Here is a 19,545-nt window from a genome sequence, read left to right as displayed (position 1 = left end):
TATGTAAAGTATGTATTTTGCATATTAATTTATATTCTTATGTGACATTTCCTTTATTATTATTATTATTATTTTTTTGATCATTAAGATATGAAATAACTGCTCTTTTTAGAAAAGCGTTTCTTCTCTACGGATCACCCTAATTATGATTTCACTTATCTTCTCAAGTATTATAGATACGAAAAGAGCATTAGGTAAGTCCCGCTTGTAGAATAAATTATCTGTGAAAATCTCTACTTCATTGTCGTCATCGTCGTCGTTATCGTCGTTTTCTCGACAGACGCCCAAGTAGATGACCGAATTTAACTCAGCGTGGCACCAGATTCCCTTATGAAATCCCGTTGCCACAGTCATCGTGTCGAGTAATAAGCGACTGCGTAAGAAACAGGATGGCTTCGCGGAGTCGAAAGAAAGCGGCGATATTTCGACGGTTAACGAAATCGTCCGCGCGGAAGCGGGTAACCTTCAATTATGCGTCCAGTAGGCAATGCCATTGGTAGAGTAATAAAAAAAGAAAAAGAGAAGAATTGCAAAACGCACCGCGCGTCGCGTACAAAAATCTGAATTTGGAGCGCGATTCCGCGTCGATTCGTCGATTGCGAAAGCGTCCGCGAGCGTAACGACGATAGGGCGATTCAGCTCGCGCAGCATTACATATTGTAGATCCAGCCTGCGTGATAAACGGGAAGCGGATCGGATAACAGGAGACATTGCGTATTCCTTTTAATAAACGTAACGTGAAATACGCAATGATTATAATTTTACACACACACACACACACACACACAAAATAAATGATGAGAAAGAAGCTTTAAGTGATCGATCAAGCTAATTCTTTATCACCCCGCGAGCAATCATAAAAAAATCGCGCGTTATGTACACATAAAATTATTAAAGTAATAAATTTCGACATATCACACGAAAATAATGGACTCACGCAATCTCAGGGAAACATTGAACAATAGCGTCCGGTTTAATATTACGTAAATGCGCAACGAAAGAATTTGGGCTGAGATCGAAAGGTTTTGTCGCTTATGATCTTGATCCAGATAAGTCGCGTCGGTAATCATTCGGGCGGGACCGATCTTTTTTCTTTTAAAGTTAGTTTCGTTCACGGAACGATGGTGATGTGTACCTTACGTGCGAGACAAGAAATAGCATTACTCGTTGCGAAGACAAACGGGCTTTGTCGAGAATTGCGTAAGCGAGGAATAGACCAGAAGTACCACGCCTTTGCAGACCAAAACTTGCAAGAATTAAGACGTTTCCTTTCTAAGAACGTCATTTCCATCAAAAGATAATATTCTAGAAATTTTTTTCTATCTTGCAATTTTTAAATAAGAAATATCATATAGAGTAAGATCTGTATAAAAGAAAATGTCTTCTACGTTTATTTCTTATAAAAAGCACACAGCCGTTAATTCTGAATTTCATAAAAATCCTACAAAAATTTCTAAGCATATGGCAGAGTTTTTCGTAATCAAAAAATATATTTTTAGCTTTTTTTCTCAATGTATTCTGTAATGCGTAGTGCGATTTTATGTCGCGGCCAATAGAATCCGGTGTAAATTTCACCATATAATTACGCACGCGTTCTTTTCGCGGGAAAAAAAATGCGTGAGCCGTTCCACAAAAAAAAAACAAAAAAAAAACGGTATTAATTCGGCTTTGAGCAGAGAAGTGAAAGAACATTTGCTACTGTTACGCTAACAAGAAACTTGTAGGAGAGAGAGATATACGTGGCGTAATATTTATACGCGCAGAAACAATGATGCATAAATAATCGGGCGCTCCTTCTGCAATCCTTGCGCTAAAAATTGTAATTAAACCGAGAAATAAGGGAATGTAATATGGTTAATCTTAGAAAATTGAAATAAAAATCCAAATCCCTTTTTAAAATTACGCATTAAATGTTTCTCGTGTAAACAACGCGTTGTGCAAAACTCGTCGAAAACTTAATTTTTAGTAATATGAAATTTAATTTAAATAAAAAATTTTTCTTATTCTGTTAACGACAAAAATATTTTTACATCTGTATTTTTTTAAATTAGAGGAAAGGATTTAATTTCTATTTTTTTTTTCAGTCGAACTTTGATTTTTGAACGTCAATATGAGTTAAATTTTGATCCAATATTATTGAAAATCTTCCTTTTCAATAATTATTATTCGTAAAGTGCACGAGTTTGTTGCGGCTAAAATAATTAAACGCGAACATATTTTTCCGTTAAGATAACGATAAAAGATATCGAATCATTTAACGCTCGCATTCATTCTTAAATTGATTCCCATTCAATTTCACATTCACTTGACTGCCTTCCGCCGTTTCGGAATTCATTGGAATGAATTATGCCTAAACACACAGTAAGAACGCGAACAACTCGAGAAATAAGGTTTATCCGCCGGCGATTACCTCTCCTATCCTTTCAACATAATCGTCTCTGACGGTCAAATCAATCTGCTATATCTTTAACGACTAACTACGGGATTCGCACGAGTGACGTCCGTGAGCTGAAGGAACAAGCAGCTCTATCCTATCCATCCCGTTCAATTAAGCAGTGAGCCAGACTCTATTCCGTAACCTTTGTAACGACTATCAATCTTTCTTTCGTTCATACGTTCCATCGAATCGACGAGCGTGATGACCGAATACCAGATGATCGAGTCCCTTTCGAGATTTTCGCACGAGCTATTAACGTCGGTGTATTCCACCACGTGGAGATCGCGACTTCGTGTGCGTTTTCTCACACATAGAAATAAAAAGATCCGGGGAAGGTACGACTACACCAACCAGAAGAGTGGTGGCATCCGAGGCCGAAAGCTTTTGCCCGGAACGGACCCATAGTGAGGTGGGAGATGAATATAAGCCCATCGTCTGTGAATAATGCTATCAGTGATTTCGCGACTCGACATACAGTAAAGCGTGGTGTAAGCGGAAACGTGGAAACACATCATGCTGAAGGTACGAAGAGAAAAGGTCCACGCGACACGGTTGTGCGGTATGAACGGGTGGATGGTTGGTGGTTGGCTCTCTGTGTGCGAGTGTGTGTGTGTGTGTGTGTGCGTCGTTTTTTTTTATATCGGCCACGTTCGAGAGAGCCTTTTCTTTGACGGCGCTTATCGGAGGATTTCCCTTATCTCTCTCTCATTTTTTGCTGGCTATAATACTCGTTGCAATCTTGCTCCGAATGTCACATGAAATAGCCATGGAATAGACATTTATCTAACTTTCTAAATTCTTTTGCCAAAAGAGTAAAAAAGATGAAACCAAAATTTTATTTTTTATTAAACCGATGATATACAAGACATTTCACAATTATTCCCTTAAGCTTTAAGAATTAAGAAAAAAATATCTTTGCTATTATAATATCAAGAGAAAATCAATCATATAGAATGATATATAGATATCGAAAAAGTTAGATGAGAAATCATTTATTTGTACATATTCAATGATTCACAATTTTTAACTAATCTGTAGCCTTTTAGCATTACATTTATATAAGACTAAATAGAGTAAAAGTAATCATTTTTTATTTTCATGAAATTACTCGGTAAATCATTTTCTTATCATATTGAATATCGAACATTTCGAGAATTATTGCTTCTTTAAATATTTTTATAATTTATTAATGTTTATAATTTAAAATTTCTTATAATTTTATAAATTTTTGCAATTTTGAAGTGTTGCCTTCACGTAAATGTTTGTGTTCTTCTAGCATTCTAACAATCCTCAGAATTTTTTGTAATATTAATATTTCTCTGTGTAGCTTCTTATTTTAAAAAAAATATTTGCTGAATAAATAATTTATTTGCGTAACTTTAAATGCAACATTTAATTCATTAAATACTGCATACTTTTAAGATTATACGCTTAAAAAAATGTTGCTATTATATTTCCAATGTTCAAATTTTCAGTTTTCGCGGATATTTCAAAATTCCGATATCTTCTTCGTTACTTTCCGATTCTCCAGTTTATTTTAAAGTATCGAAAAATTTATGTTAATTTTCTCAGGCATGAATATTCTTGCCAAGGATGTAATAAACCTTTTACTCGCGATATATCATAATCATTGCGACGGAAAAAGGAAGTGAAATCCTTAATTACTTCCACAACATTGTGTTGACTTATACGATCTATCGATCTGGCCTCCAGTCACAGTCGGCGTGAAAGTGAAAAGGGCGCTTCTGATCCAAAGATATAATAAGACTTTTTCAGATAAATCAATTTCGATGACTATCCAAATTTTTCTCTTTCTCTCTCTCTCTCTCTCTCTCTCTCTCTCTCTCTCTCTCAATCGAGATCTCGCATCGATCGATGAGAATCGTCTATGATGCACAGAAGGATTCAATTGTGTCCGTGGTTGTACTTTGTACGCTTATTCCGCGCATGAAACGCGATCGGAAAATATCGAGAAAGTATCGTGAAGAAGAAAAAGAGAGAGAAAAAAAGAAGACAGAAAACGCTGTAGAACTCTTGACACACAGCTTGGCATAACTTCGTTAACAATGTCGTTTTCCCACAGAAGAAATTTACGATCGCGTATTGCGATTTTCAGACGGTTTCTCTCCTCTGCGCCGTATTGGCGTGCGGTAACGCGGTTGTTCTCAGCGGCTACAACGGCCATGGCCTATCCTACAACGATTACACCGATGTCGCCGATGAATACGTAGGATCTGATAGATACGTCGGATACAAAGTTCTGCCGACAGTCGCCGTTCCGGTGCACGCAGTGTCCGCCGCACCCTTGCACGTGGACGCATCCCTGGATCATGGCTATAAACACGTCGAGCAGGAACACGATTATTACGTGAGTATTTTTTTTTTTTTTTCATACACTTTTACAAACGCCGTATTTGACATTTACTCATCGCCAGTAATCGCGAGAGAGCGTGTAACGATTTTTGTCAAAATATCCCGCAATGTTTCGCGAATTTTTCAAAATTCTCTAACATTGACGTAATTTAATTACAAAAATACTTAGAGTATCTGGGTTTCAGGGGAAAAACGCCTCTATTTTTGTTTACTCGCTAATTAGTGTTTAATATAAATCTTCGCACGCACGGTTTCTTGAAAAGTGTCAAGATGTTTAGAGTCTCGTGATCGCTAGACCGTGTTTTATGGGCGGAAAGATGTGTTTCCAGGCCACCTGGGGCGCGTATGTTAATTTAGATTCCTGTCTCTGAAAAGAGGACGTCTGAGGACGGTATTTCCTCGCCGTATCTCATTGTCGACTCTATTTCCGCAACGCTTATTGTCGTCGCTTTCTCGCGATGTTAATTGTCTGGAAGTGGCACCTCAATGGTAATATCGCGCGGCGGCACATTTTCCATTCAGACATAACAAAATTCGATTATGTGTATGATCCATATTATGATTACGAAAAATCAAAATTGTTGCCAGTAACACGTAAAAACATGTAACATGTATGATCGGGAAATACAACGTAAATCCGCAATTCGAATAATGCGAGCTCCTGGCGTGCAATATTAAGTGGCTAAGGACCGCTTGCGTCAGACAAGGCAGTATACTACTTGTCGTAAACTCGCGTTATATAAATATATAGAAAATAAAATTTCTTTAAATCAAATAAATACATTTTGTTAATATATTGATTTTTTTACTTACAATTAGATAAATATATACTTTGTTTTCAAAAATGTTTTGTGATATTAAATAAATTATTAGTTGCATGTAAAAAAAATTAAAATTTTTTAAATATTCAAAATTTTAATTTAAAAAAATATTTATATATGTGAAAATAAAAAAATTATTTATTAAAATAAAGAAAACCTGCATTTTTAAAACAAGCAGCCAAAAATTAAAGATGTTTTTTTTTAAAGCAAGTAATTTATGTATAATAAAGACTATAATAAAACTTTGCTTTTATTTTATTATATTTTATTAATTCAAATATGTTTGAGTTGCTTGATTGAAATAACAGATTCCTTTGCAAATATTTGAATAAATAATTTTTCTTAATAAAAAAAAAAAAAAAAAAATTTTTTTTTTGTTTTTTTGTTTAATACATTTCTTTAGTGTAATAACACCGCGTTGTTGTCATTGTTGCAGTCGCATCCGAGATACTCGTTCAATTACGGAGTGCACGATCCTCACACCGGCGATGTGAAGACGCAGCACGAGGTACGAGACGGCGACGTCGTTCACGGCTCGTACAGCGTCAACGAGCCCGATGGAAGCGTGCGTATCGTCGAATACACGGCGGACGATCACAACGGTTTCAATGCCGTCGTGAAGAAGGTAGGACCGGCGATACACCCGAAACCGGTGCCGATTGTCAAGTATGTTTCGCCCGCGCACTATAACAGCTACGACTACGAGAAGCATTATTAGCGGCGCGGCCACTATAATGTGTAAATAGCATCGAAATAATCAGTCTGCTAGTCAATGCGACAGCGAACTTTGTTTTCAATTGCGCTATGTTTAATCGGGTTACTGAACATTGTCGTTGACGATAGCCCCCCCCCCCCAAAAAAAAGGAAATTTTAGTTCGTCTATTTTTAAACATAAAGAATTTTTTAAAGGGGTCGTCGAGGATTATGTGTCTTTGATAAAAACTGCGATAAGTATTTACCTAGTTTATAACTGAAATTATACTGAAAAATATCGATCTTTCTGCTGATACAATATTTCATCTTGCCTTGTGTCAAATGTAGTCTTGTGTTAGATCTTAATCTCATTATCCGACAGTCTAATTCCAGAAATGCCTGATTGCATTTAATTACGCCAACGCGCGTAATCCGATTATTTCTACGGATAACTGAAATCTAGTTCTCTATCTATTTATTTTATATTCCATCACAGAAATTTGCACAAAGGCATTTTGCATCCCTTGAAAGGAGAATTATTTGGTATTAAAATCGGATTGTAACCGCGCATGTCTGAGCTATCGATTTATTGTATATTTACGATGACACTATACGGCGTAACAAGTAATTTATACAGAAACCCGAGGAAAAATGGACTTATGTGATGATATCAAATCATATATGGCCATATATGATCTTATGACTATTTTTTTCTCGAGAAGGGTATATAAATGATTTTCTATCTTATATGACTGTTCGAAAACGTTTACAATCCATGTGCAATAATGTATAGTGATCTGAATTTCAAATTATAGAGTTCAATTTTAAGTTTATTTCACAGAGTTGAAAAGTTTAAAATAAAAAATTATATTAAATAAATTGAAATGAAGGAAAAAGAAATTAAATATACATATTCAGAGATTATATAGGCAGCATGATCAGCAGATCACAAAACGGATTTTTTTTTTAAATAGTGCGAAAAATAGTTGTTAAGTTTTTTTTTGTAACTCCATATGCGCATAAAAAATGTATCATATAATAAATTTGAAGGAAAAGGAAACTTGTAAAAATAAATAATAAATGATAAATAAATGATAAAAAATTGATAAAAAATAAAAATAATGATGATACAATTATGTAAAATTGATTTGCATTGAAATGAAAATAGATATACGGTGAATTTTATATTCTCGCGTTTTATCTAACTTTATTTCTATTAACGATGCAGAATATCACAATCGAGATTATTTTTCATCGGATATTGAATTACCGATCTAGAGCTTGCTGTCATTCAATGAAGAGGAACTTGATCATAAGGAGGTAATATGTGATTTTTCAAAGAAAAATGAAATGTAAACAGCTTTATTTTTCTAATAACGTCTAAGTTGTTTCTTCAATAGTGTGTAAACAGCTTTATTTCTCTCTCCAATAACTACTAATATATTATTAAAAAGTTTTCAAAAGAACGAGAGGAGACATGCTAATTATAATAAATCTTAAAAAAATTACAAGAAGAACAGTTTTCTTTCCTTATTCTCAATCGTATTGATTTAAAACTAGCGAAAAAAAAGTGTTAGCGGTTGCATTTTTTTGTCATTAAATTCTTTTATTTTAGCTATATAATTGATAAGTAAAATATTAAATTGTTAATCTTATTTAATAATTATAATGCTATTTTTAGATTTTTGGGAGGTAAAAAAATGATCATTTTATGCGTATATGTAATTAAAGTTTTCTTTTTTGTAATGTCGTGGCCTTTAATGAGTTAATGCAATACTTTCAGTGCCAATGTCTCGCAGCACTCATTCTTAATTAGCGTAATGGATCGCGCTGCGCGCATAATGTTACTTAATTCAGTTGATAACTATCTGGATGCGTCGGTGGCTTCGTTTGCACAGCTAATAAGTTTCACTAGACATAATTAACCATACACACATACATAGAAGGAAGTGCGCAAACAACAATGCCCTATCAGGGAGCAATAACACGTTCAGTTCCTGCCTCTTTGTTGGAGCGTTTGAACTTACCCGCACCGCCGTGAAATTCCATGAAGTCCGCGCTTTTTATATATCATTTTTATGCTATATATAACAGCATTGCTAATCAATGTTTATGTTCAATTAACATTTACTTTTAGTGTCTACAAACGGCACGTAGCTGTCCGTCGAATCTTTTTGCTTGACTTTTTAAAGCGGATATGGCGAGCCATTTCAGGAAGTATTTAACATACCATCGTTGTATTTGAAATTATAAATGGCAAGAAGCGGCGCACTTACCGCGGCCTCCCGGTAAATCTTGTGAGCGATGATGCTCGTGCTCTCGAACATATTCTCGCCAGGACCGGAAGCGAAGCACATCTCCTTTTTTCCAGAACACGTATACTGGTCGGAGCAATTCTTCCCAGAGAATTCACACTTTGGACCACGTGTGTTTGGCGAAACGTCACCGAGGTTGGTCGAGGCGAAGGCTGCCACAAACTGGCCCTAAATAAAGATATTATGTGAATTGCAAATATATAAAATTATTTTTCTATTGAAATAAACATTATTATTTAAATAAAATTAATTTAATTTCTATAGTTTTTTAAATGTCGGTTCACGTAGATGTTTGGAAAAGAAAAATACGCTTTCTCACAGACAACACGTGTATAATAAGTGTGAAAAATGAATCTACTATGATGTAATGATCAGAAATATATTTAGAATTTTGATTGCACGTACCACGATGGGAAATGCAACTTATATTTCGAATGAAAATAAAGTAACGTTAACTCTTAATTGTTTTGGTAGGATTCCCGCGTAATCCCGCAAGCAAAAGTATGATTCATTGTGATATCATAATACGCTTGTATGAAACGTGCAGCTTGCATTACATTAATGGTTCATATTTTTGCAATTTGCCATCAAACAGTACTTAACCAAGAATTTTTTATTGAAATTAATACTGCCTAAAAATGTAAATGTAAATTGTTATCGCATTAGCAACGCAACGTTTAAGGATTAACAATGTCGAATGATAAAAAAGAAAGAAAACAAAGAAAAAAAACAAGCAAAATATGCAGCGCCAACATGATAGAAGAAGAACAAATGGAGTCAGCCTGATAACAAAAAAGGAGATAATAATAGCAGATGCACACAATCATCTGCGCACATAGAGTAAGAGAACAGACAAACTCGTAAAACTACCATCCGCACGCGATCTGCGATATTTAGAAGTGTGCATATTTATTTGAACGTCGAAACATTTGTGTATTTAATTTTGCACGAGTCACTAGAATTCGCCGCAAGCGCATACAATTTTTTCTTTATTATGAATTTTGCTCTTACAACAGTATCCGTAATACAGGATATCTCACGAGAAACTGCTAAGTACAATAATTAGCTGTCATTTTTAAAGACACATGGAGAGCAGAGACAGTAAAATATCTTCTAATAGAGAACATTTATAGCAATTTTATTTATATATAAATTATATAATATATAATATATAAATATATAAATTATATAATATATATATTTAATAATTAATAATGTAAATTATATAATATAAAAACTATCGGAGATATTTTTATCATTTAATAAATGTTTATTAAAAAATGCCAAATATTGGCAATCTTATAATAAACAATCGATATATGGTACATTTTCGAAGTGCGTACCATCAGAATTAAAACAGAAATAAAATCTTTTTCGTGGTGAGTGATATCTCAAAGGAAATATTCCATAAAATTCTGTATAATTTCCGAAAGAGATACTTGACATTTTTTCAAAAATATTTATTAAATAATAAAAATATCTCCAATTATTTTTAATATACATGTGAATAAAATGCCCATTATTAGAAGATATTTTACTTTCCCTGCTCACTATAGACGTTTAAAAATGACAGCTGATCAATTTCAGCAATTTACCATAGGACGCTATGTGTATATGGTATATATATTACTGATGTTTTGTGCAAAGCACCGGTATAACTCTTGCAGTGTGTACCATATAATGTCGACATAATGTATGACAACGACATAATTTAACGATGCCTATCCATTAACGGAAGCTTACCTTACCGATTGCGGTATTATTACTCATCATTTTCTCAAAGAGAATTGATGCATAGCCCATATTGTCGCTGGAAACTAGGCGATTGGTATTGTTCATGCTAGTCGGATGTACGGCGAACCAATTTATGACGCCGAGAGGCTTATCGTCGGCTCCGATAAATTGCATCTGTGTTAGTATTTTATCCACGTCATGCTGGTATCTGGTAACAGAACAGGAAATATTAATCCTCAATGCAAGCTTTTTCCGAAAAGTGCATTACCAACGATGAATATTTCAAATCAATTAATTAATCGAAACCCACATCTGTCAATAAATGAACGTTCATACATTTCCGAGAATGCGAGCGCTTACATAGACTTGATAAACGGATCAACGTACATATATTGTACATAATGTAACACGCATTGAACACGAATGCTTTGAATATTCTGAGAATTAATAATCCGAACGTATTCAACGTATGCTTAATGCAGTCTGTAATCCTCTTACTAATAATAAGCAATTGCAACGTGAATTGATCGCTCGTTATCTGAATATGTCGCTATGAAATTATTCGAATGCAAAATTGTACAATATATTCTTGTAATGCCATAAATACCATCCGTAACAATTATATAATAATTCTTTTATTTTAAAAGTGGCTACTCTGCATCATTTAAAATTAACTGGCAGATAACATAATGTGTGCGCGCGATTATCTAATTAAGCATTTGGAGCAACATAAATTTGCTTGGCTCTTTTAAAACAGAGGATATTTTTATCGATATTCTTAGTAAGATATTACATAACAAATCCTTGTTTTCATCCTTTGAAATAATTGCAGTCACTCTATCACTTACTTATCTCTTTCTGATTTCGGGTTGTTGCGATACGCCTGCGGACTCCTATTAATATTGGCGTCTAAAACTTGACCGTGAGTAACGAGGATCCTTCCAGGCACAACGGCATCGTGAGCACGTTTGATGCTCTGCAATGTCAAAATAAATGTCAGTCATTATCTGCTACTTTAATCTGCTCTTTAATCAAGCGAATCATCCGTGTAATAATTACGTATCGACTCACCTTCGTTATACCATTGACGATGGCGTCGAACGATTCCCGGACGAAGCCGAATGTGGTCAAATCGAAGAGCACGTCGAGCATGAAACCACCAGGGCTCGAGTGTGTGTGCGTGCTGCTAATCATCACGTTCCTCTCCGTGTACATGTCGCCAAATTGGATATGCAATTTGCGCAATACCTGTGGCAAAAAAAAAAAAAAAAAAAAAAAAAAAAAAACAGATAGCGATTAATATCACGCGATAACGATCGTGTCTTGCAACAAAAGTGCATGCTCTCGTAAAACGCAAATCGTACAATTTATCTATGAGATGCACCAAAAGACGTACAATTATATTTCGCATTATATAATATGCGAAGCTAATGTAAGAAAATGTAAATTAACAGATACTCACATTATACGTACATATATGCTTCTATCAAATACGTGAAATAAAAGTTGCAAGACAAATATTCAACTCTTTTATTCTACGTTATATGAAACCAATGTATTAGAAAAATGAAATCTCTCTACGTAATATCGTATGATATAATAATAAATGTAATGTTACCTTCTGTCGGATGTCGTTTCCTATCATCGCGCTATCCACGCTCACGAACACGAATCTTTCCATACCATCGTCAATTATGAAAGCTCTGGAAAATGTCCGGAGATGGAGACCATTTCCTTTCTGATCCATTTTCGCATATCCCATCTGAAACGCCCAAAGCTATTTAACCTATTTGCTTTATATTTATTGTCCGCTTTTTTCTTATTTTGTCAATTTAGCCATAAATATATTTTTAATTATTCTTGATAACAGCTTAAATATAATTTGTTATATTTTATTTTCCAGTATGACACATCAGAGGAGGAAGGCAAGAGAGATTATTTTATTAAAATAAATTCTTCCTTCACTTTTATTCAGAAAATTAATTCTGTACTAACAAAAACAATTTCCGCCGTAGGTCCTGTGCTGTCAGCTCTTCCGATGCCGATGCTGTAGGAGGCAAGAATGGCAGGTGATAGTAACAGGAGAAGCCATAATGTAGATAAACCTCGAGTTCTTAGCAGCAACGGTACCAAAGTATCCATTCAGCTTTGCGAGCCTCTTGGCTGATCGAACTGGAAGCAGAGATCAAAATGAGCAGGTAACGACAGAAGTATCTCTCTCGAATGATTGAAAGTCTCGCCGTCATTAGATAATATTGCTCACAATCAATAAAACAAATAAACGTCAACTTCGATCTTCTCTTTCATCGGAATGCACGCGGTAATGCGATCAAGATTTGTCATTATTGTAGATAAGGATTTTTACTGTGCGCGATAACTCTTCAAAGAAAACCGCATGAGAAAGATCTTATAATGAATCAATTTATCATGAGAATTCAATCGAATTCATTGCGTGTGTGTCATCATTGGAAAATATTTTGATAAGCTTATCGTTGTTTATCAGAGATAATTATTATACACGCATACACACAGAGAAAAAATAATGCGGTGCATCAATATTAGATATTTTACGTGTACATTGTGTTAATTAGTGGCTATTCTTTTAGGTTGCCTTCAAAGCTGTTTATTACTTTCGATGGCCGCGCACGTGTATCAATCGATAATTAGTATGATAAGAGAAGAATATTGATCTTCGGAGCCGCTCAAGGATAACCGGTGGCACTGAAACGACTTTCACTGATCTGTGGTATTTGAGGACGAAAAAGAACATAAATAAAACTTTCACGAGCATTCTACCTTACGTGACTTCACTTTCGGTTAAGCATTAACTTATGAAGCTGTTGTCGTCTACAGTAGGAATACATACTATATGCTTCTCTACGGGAGAATTACACGGAAAAAAATGCTGTTGCTTCAATTATCAAGTCTACGTTACGGGCTGCTACAAACATACATAGTTCATTCAATGATATTTTTATTGGACGAAATATCTGGATAGCTGTTTTAATAATCCAGATATTTGATCCAATAAAAATATCATTGAATGAACTATGTATGTTTGTTGGCAGTCCGTGACGTAGATTTTAATTGAAGTAACAGTATTTTTCTTTCCGTGTACGTTTATAAAAAAAAAATGTAGAGGGAATTGATGCGGAAATTAATTTGTAAAATTTAAAATGTATCACATCTTCCCTCAGATATTTTTGAGATGTGATCTAGCAGAGAATATCGATCGGCAACCGGTGACAGCTGTCAATCCAGAAACAACAGTCTCCATGCGTTGCTGTACCGCAAATGCATGGAAAATCGATAGAATTGTTGCGCAAACATAGCATTAAAAAGATTATAAATGATATGAGAAAAGACATGATATATGAAAAAAAGATCACACGGGCAAAAAATATAAAATTCTAAAACAAGCATATAAAAACGAGAAATAACAAATTGTCATTTTTTCTGCTGCTTTAAAAAAAGATATAATAGACATGTCTACTGTATATCGTTAAGACCGAGTCTTGTACGAGTAGCACGTGCGACGTGTCAGTTGGTGTAAATGAGTGTATATGTAGAAATAGGCTCGGTATTCCATGCTTTCCAACAAGCATCACAAGTGTATCGAGGGATGTATATGCGCTTAAATATATTGAATACGCGGAAAATCGTATAATTTACATGCGCACATTGTGATTACGCATATCTGATCACACAATCGTGCGCGTTTTGGAACACTCGTCATCTGTTGGAATTTTCATTGTTCACTCTTGTTGAGTAATCGTCAAAATCGCGACAATAATGGCAACATCTTTTTTCAATATAACGTTAAACTATATAAATTTTATTGTTTTATTTTATTATTTTTATAGTTTTATATTTTTATTACTTTTATATATATTTTATTATTTTATCATTCTAGTCCAATATCTCGCGATTGTGCAAGATATATGCGTAAATTTTATTTTATAGCTACAAATATTTTATCTATATATTCATTTATTTAAATTTTTATTTTTTCACTATATTGAATTTCAGAAGGATTTCAAAGAGATAATCAAAAGATTGTCGTGAATTTTTTATAACACTTTAGATATCGTTCGCTATATATTTTGTGATAAAAATCGTGTCCAAATCACGATGAATCAGTGCGTATAGAAATATAAAACAATGCCTCTCGAGTAACAATAAATATTGGAATACAAAATTGGATAAAGCCGATAAAATATAAAAGAGATGCACACCAGCGTGATAACGTTACACATTACAATTTAACTACATCGAGAATAATTCGTTCACTTGTGAAATATGCGATACGGAAATGAAGGCACGAGTTTTGTAACGTTAATTAGAAGTAATAATTAACTTATCCTCACATATAACGTATTTTCTTCTTCCTCATATACGGTCGACTAATATCAGGTCGCTGCATGTGAAATGAATAGTTCTTTTATATCAAGGATTTTCATAGAACTTCCGCGAGAATATAATGTATGTATAACTTCGTGATATTCTTCAATAATCTCTTTTTTGTTACATTTTCTTCACGTCTCTCAGAATAAAAATTCATTTGCATAATCTGATTTCGTTTGAGTGCGTGGAAAGTTTAAAAGAGTTAAAAATGAAAAACATGTTTTTAGTATTATATCGCTTATTGGTATCGCATTAAAAATAGATGTCATTGACAAACTGAAAATCGAATATTACACAAAAAATTGAAAGCGAAACATAAATCTTTCTCATTAAGCGTATAACGATAAATTGCTCAGTCCTTTCAACTGGATGATAAAAACTATAAATTATAACTGTGATTAACATTGAAATATTAAAATAAAAATATAATCGAATCAAGATATCGACGCGAGACAAGTGTAGCGATAATATTTCACGAATGTGTGACGTCTCTTATTTTCGTAGAGTGTCAACGCTCGATGGAAGTTTCACGCTTCCATGGCCATACTAATAAATCCTGCTAATAAATTTAGTTGGCCTTGTATAGTTTGTATTTCATCCAGCCTTTGGCTCAAATTTAAATTATGGCAAACATGAAGTTTTCTCCGGAGTAAGAACTCCGAGATTGACGGTTCAGATAAAATATTGGAGCTAACAATTTTAATTTACATTCTTTCTTTCATGATATTTTTCTTGATATGTTTTAATTAAATATATTCTAGAGATGAGCTATTTGAGCTCCCGACAATTTAGTACTCCAATTCAGCCAATTCATCTTCTAATGTCGATTTTAAAGCTATTTTCTCCTTAATCTTATTCTTACATTATTTCTGAACTTTTCGTTAAATCATTCCTGTCGCTTCTTTTAATTACCGCCGATTAATTAAATGGATAACGATGATTAAAGGTGTCATAATTAAAGGAAAGATTCAGATAAATGTCTATACGTATCGTACACATAATTATTCTCTAGAGAGGACGTTGATCTCATCAACTGTGACCACTGTGCCACTTCAAATTACGAAACAATTGTGTTGCTAACACAGATTATAAAATATAATTTTTATATATACAACTTTCAACAAATGGTGCTTAATAAATTAATGCTAAACTGCTGTATTCAATTATGGAAATCGCGGTCTCTCTCAAACTACCGAATTATTAAGTAAGAGCCGGATGCTCTTACTTAATTTCGACAAGATGAACGATTATATCAATTATATCAAGACAACACTTCCACTTTTCACGAAATATCTTGACATTATTCGTAACATGATTCTGCATTTTTTTATATTTTAAGATGGTTACATTTTAATTTTATTACGTATATTTTATTTATTTTTAGCTTTCATGTTCAAAAAAATTTAATAACTTATTTTATCCTATAGAAAATGAAAGTCACAGAATAAAGCGTGACATAAAATGTCACGTTCTTATTTTATAGTAATAATATAAATACATTTGAACTTTTAGGTACTTTGCGAGATAATTTTATTGTATGCAGCAAACAGCCGAATTAATATCTTGAATGTTATTGGAAAAAAAAACGTAACTTTTTAATAGATATTTTAAATGCTATTATTTATATTCTAATCACGTCGATGTGTCATATACATGTCTTGTGATAAGATTATTTATCACTTATCAAACATTGATACGATTAAAAAATAAAAAGGACGCTAATAATAAATAATTATCTCAAAGAAAATATTTTTCTTTCGTTATCTCACTTGAAGCATAAAATATAATATAAATGAAAAGAAAATTGATAAAAAAATTTTTTTTAATCGCGCACTAATAAGTGTAACATTTACTTCAATTTTAGCCGATGCTGACTATACCTTTGCAATAAATAAATAAATAAATATTAATAAATTGATTATCACCAAATCAGCACACTCTCGATTTCAATAGAGAGGAAACGTTGCCACTTCGGATCATCATCAGCGCGATCGTGTCATCACCGCGATCGATATCGGGAATAAAGAGAAATATAACACTGCTGTTATGAATAACACTGTTGCTTGGAGTGGTTTACTTGGAACTGGCGTACTGTTTAAGACTCGACCAACTACGACTAATCTAGAGAGACACGCACCACTTAACTGAAACATGGACACGTATCTCCGAGACGAATGATCCCGATCGAGATATGCGCACAACGACCGCAGAAGTCGGTTGATCCTGGTGAATACGTCCAGCAGCAAGAAAAAGGAGCATATGAGAGCCAGTTGGGACCACGTCACGAACATACCGTCATCGGTCCAACGTGAAAACTCCCCGTTTGCCTACCAAACGTTGGGACTCACACTTGGGTCGGTAACGAGAAAGAAGGGGAAACGGAAATGATTTTACGGCTATTCTTATTCAGATACACGCACGCACACACATATATTACAGACTGCTTTATTCTCTCGTGTTCTCGGCTCCGTACCTCTGTGCCTTCCGTTCTCTCGTTTGCTCTCTCGCCTTGACACAACATATGAGAACTGTACATAGATCGGAGTAGGGCTATCATTGTGTGTGTTATGATTATGATTAGAGGAACAATTGCCATGTGTCGTGATTGAAAATGCGCGTTGGCGGGAGAATATGTTATGCACGATTTGAATGTTAGTGGAACAATTAATCATATTTTACACAAGAGAAAAAAATAACTTTTAGTATATAAAATTCACTCTCTTAATTATCATTATTCGAGGTACGGCTAAATTGAGAATAAAGTAGTAGCATATAATCGACGAAGGTTAAATTCTATTATAAACCACACTAATTACAGGAGCTTTCAATCCTCGAGATAATCGAGCTTAATTTGAGGTTTAAGAGACTAAATCTTTTATATTATTGATTAGGTAATAGGCGCTGTATTAATAATCGGGAGAAGAAATGTTAACATTTGATTTTATCTCTAGAAATATATATTTTAATTTATGAATCAGCTATAATGTGTGATAATCTAAATGTAAACGCAATTGATGCGGTGATTATGATTCAATACATAATAATAATTAATATGACAGAATCTTTAATAAGCTTTTAAAACAATAATATTCCACATTAATGATCTAAACAGCAAAAGTTTCATTAGCATTAATTATTAATCATTAATTTGACCAATTAATGACTAAACTAGCTAACTAGATAACTGATTAAAACAAAATAAAAAGAGAAAAAAATCATTCTTAAAATCCTTGTTAGAATATAAAAAAAAAATATAATTTATATCCTTATATTAAAATTATTATTTACACGCGTAGAAGATTACCGCGTACATTATTCTTGGACTGCGGTGTATGAAATTAATTGCAAATACCAGAAAAATTCCAGGATAAAGCGACAGTATTTTAAATAATTCTATGGTTTATATAAACATTTTCTCGGATGCGAAGACACATAACTGAACTCTAAACGCATGATTTCATAATTCTGCAAAGAGTAATTAAAAATCTCTCGCTGAATATTCAAATGCAAGGGAATAAAAATGTCGTCCACGAGAAAGCAATTGTCGTAAATACGGAAGATACGTGTGAGAGAGAGAGAGAGAGAGAGAGAGAGAGAGAGAGAGAGAGAGAGAGAGAGAGAGAGAGAGAGAGAGAGAGAGAAATATATACCGAACGCTCTTATTTTCTTTGACTTTGACACGAGGATTCTGCGCAAAACAGTTCAAGCATTATTTTCCCGACTGTCTCTTCCGTGATTTTTCGAAGCGAGAGCAATCTCAAATCTTTCATGCCGAAAATATATACGCACGTTAATCGTTCGTGCGTAATCGCAAGGCAATAATATTTACCCTTGTACGAGAAATATTGCGATACGACGTGACCAGGAAAAGAAACGATATTATCTTCAATACGATATTACATTTGTATATAGATATATACGTATTATACCATGATATAAAATATGTTTATATTAATGCAAGTTAATAAATAGGCTATATTTTATGAATACTTACAATTGCGCGTGTCATTAGGATTATTTTCTTGTAGATTCTCGGTTTAGCAGCACAGATTGTAATCATTTCAAAAAAATTTATCTTGTTTTGTTATTTCGGAGCTTCCCTTTTTATTTCTCTTGCTCGATAAGCGAGATTTTTGCATTGAAATTTATATCGTGACGTATTCTGTTGGACTACAAATTTTCAAGATAATACCCATATACAAAAGATATTTCGCTATTATTATAAAATTGAATATAATTTTAATGTTTTATTAATTTTTAATTTTAAAGATAAGCAATAATATCGCAAAATTTTTTACATTTACATAAATATATTACATTTGTCGATTATTACGTTAAAATCAAAATTCATTATTTCTATTGCAAATTAATTTAATACACTTGACTGAATTTAAAAACATTGCGTTAACTTTATTCCCACTGAATTACATTATTAACATGGTGTAATAAATATTTTTGGAAACATCTTCTCGATGACGCTTTCGTTTATCAAACGCGTAAATCGCGTATCAAACGAACCATGGATATGATTAATCTATTGCGATTTCTTCGAGCACTCGTGATATATACCACAAGGGAATTAGCGATAATCGCGATGATTTGCGCTTCCTTACAACGTTCGATTGTACAATTGCCATCAGATCGATGCAAGATACAATCGCGAATCACCGGTAAATAAATAAAATCCGATACGTTTATACGATTGTGTATTTGGCGTAACATTGGAGCACAGACTGTCACTTTCATCGATCCACAGGTGGCTCGAGCA

The 19,545-nt window shown here is 33.7% G+C and overlaps 2 protein-coding genes across 7 annotated transcripts in view; one reads left to right on the top strand and one right to left on the bottom strand.

Annotated features, from left to right (window-relative positions):
* Cdase (neutral ceramidase) overlaps positions 1-18,789 on the bottom strand; it is a 37,001-nt gene extending 18,212 nt beyond the window's left edge. The window contains exons 1-7 of one of the 6 annotated variants that reach the window (XM_070305518.1): positions 18,772-18,789; positions 12,369-12,545; positions 11,992-12,135; positions 11,445-11,621; positions 11,222-11,349; positions 10,383-10,581; positions 8,601-8,807 (exon numbers count right to left, since the gene is read on the bottom strand). In XM_070305518.1, the coding sequence (XP_070161619.1) occupies positions 8,601-8,807; positions 10,383-10,581; positions 11,222-11,349; positions 11,445-11,621; positions 11,992-12,135; positions 12,369-12,515 (1,002 nt within the window). In that variant the 5' untranslated portion in view covers positions 12,516-12,545; positions 18,772-18,789. Of the gene's footprint in view, positions 1-8,600; positions 8,808-10,382; positions 10,582-11,221; positions 11,350-11,444; positions 11,622-11,991; positions 12,136-12,368; positions 12,546-16,702; positions 16,892-16,914; positions 17,210-17,250; positions 17,269-18,771 lie in introns of those variants that run through there. The other 5 variants (XM_070305519.1, XM_070305516.1, XM_070305517.1 and 2 more) reach the window with 5 other exon arrangements.
* Cpr6 (cuticular protein 6) lies at positions 2,846-7,767 on the top strand. The gene is made up of 3 exons (XM_070305521.1): positions 2,846-2,959; positions 4,554-4,805; positions 6,068-7,767. Exons 1-3 carry the CDS (start codon positions 2,951-2,953, stop codon positions 6,347-6,349), a joined length of 543 nt encoding a protein of 180 aa, XP_070161622.1. The 5' UTR covers positions 2,846-2,950; the 3' UTR covers positions 6,350-7,767.
* Positions 18,790-19,545: the final 756 nt, after the last annotated feature.

The sequence above is a fragment of the Polyergus mexicanus genome, unplaced genomic scaffold, assembly GCF_030449975.1.
Source record: "Polyergus mexicanus isolate NDT 795.1 unplaced genomic scaffold, iyPolMexi1.0 SCAF_13, whole genome shotgun sequence".
Taxonomy (NCBI): domain Eukaryota; kingdom Metazoa; phylum Arthropoda; class Insecta; order Hymenoptera; family Formicidae; genus Polyergus; species Polyergus mexicanus.
This window is presented reverse-complemented; position numbering and strand designations above follow the sequence as displayed.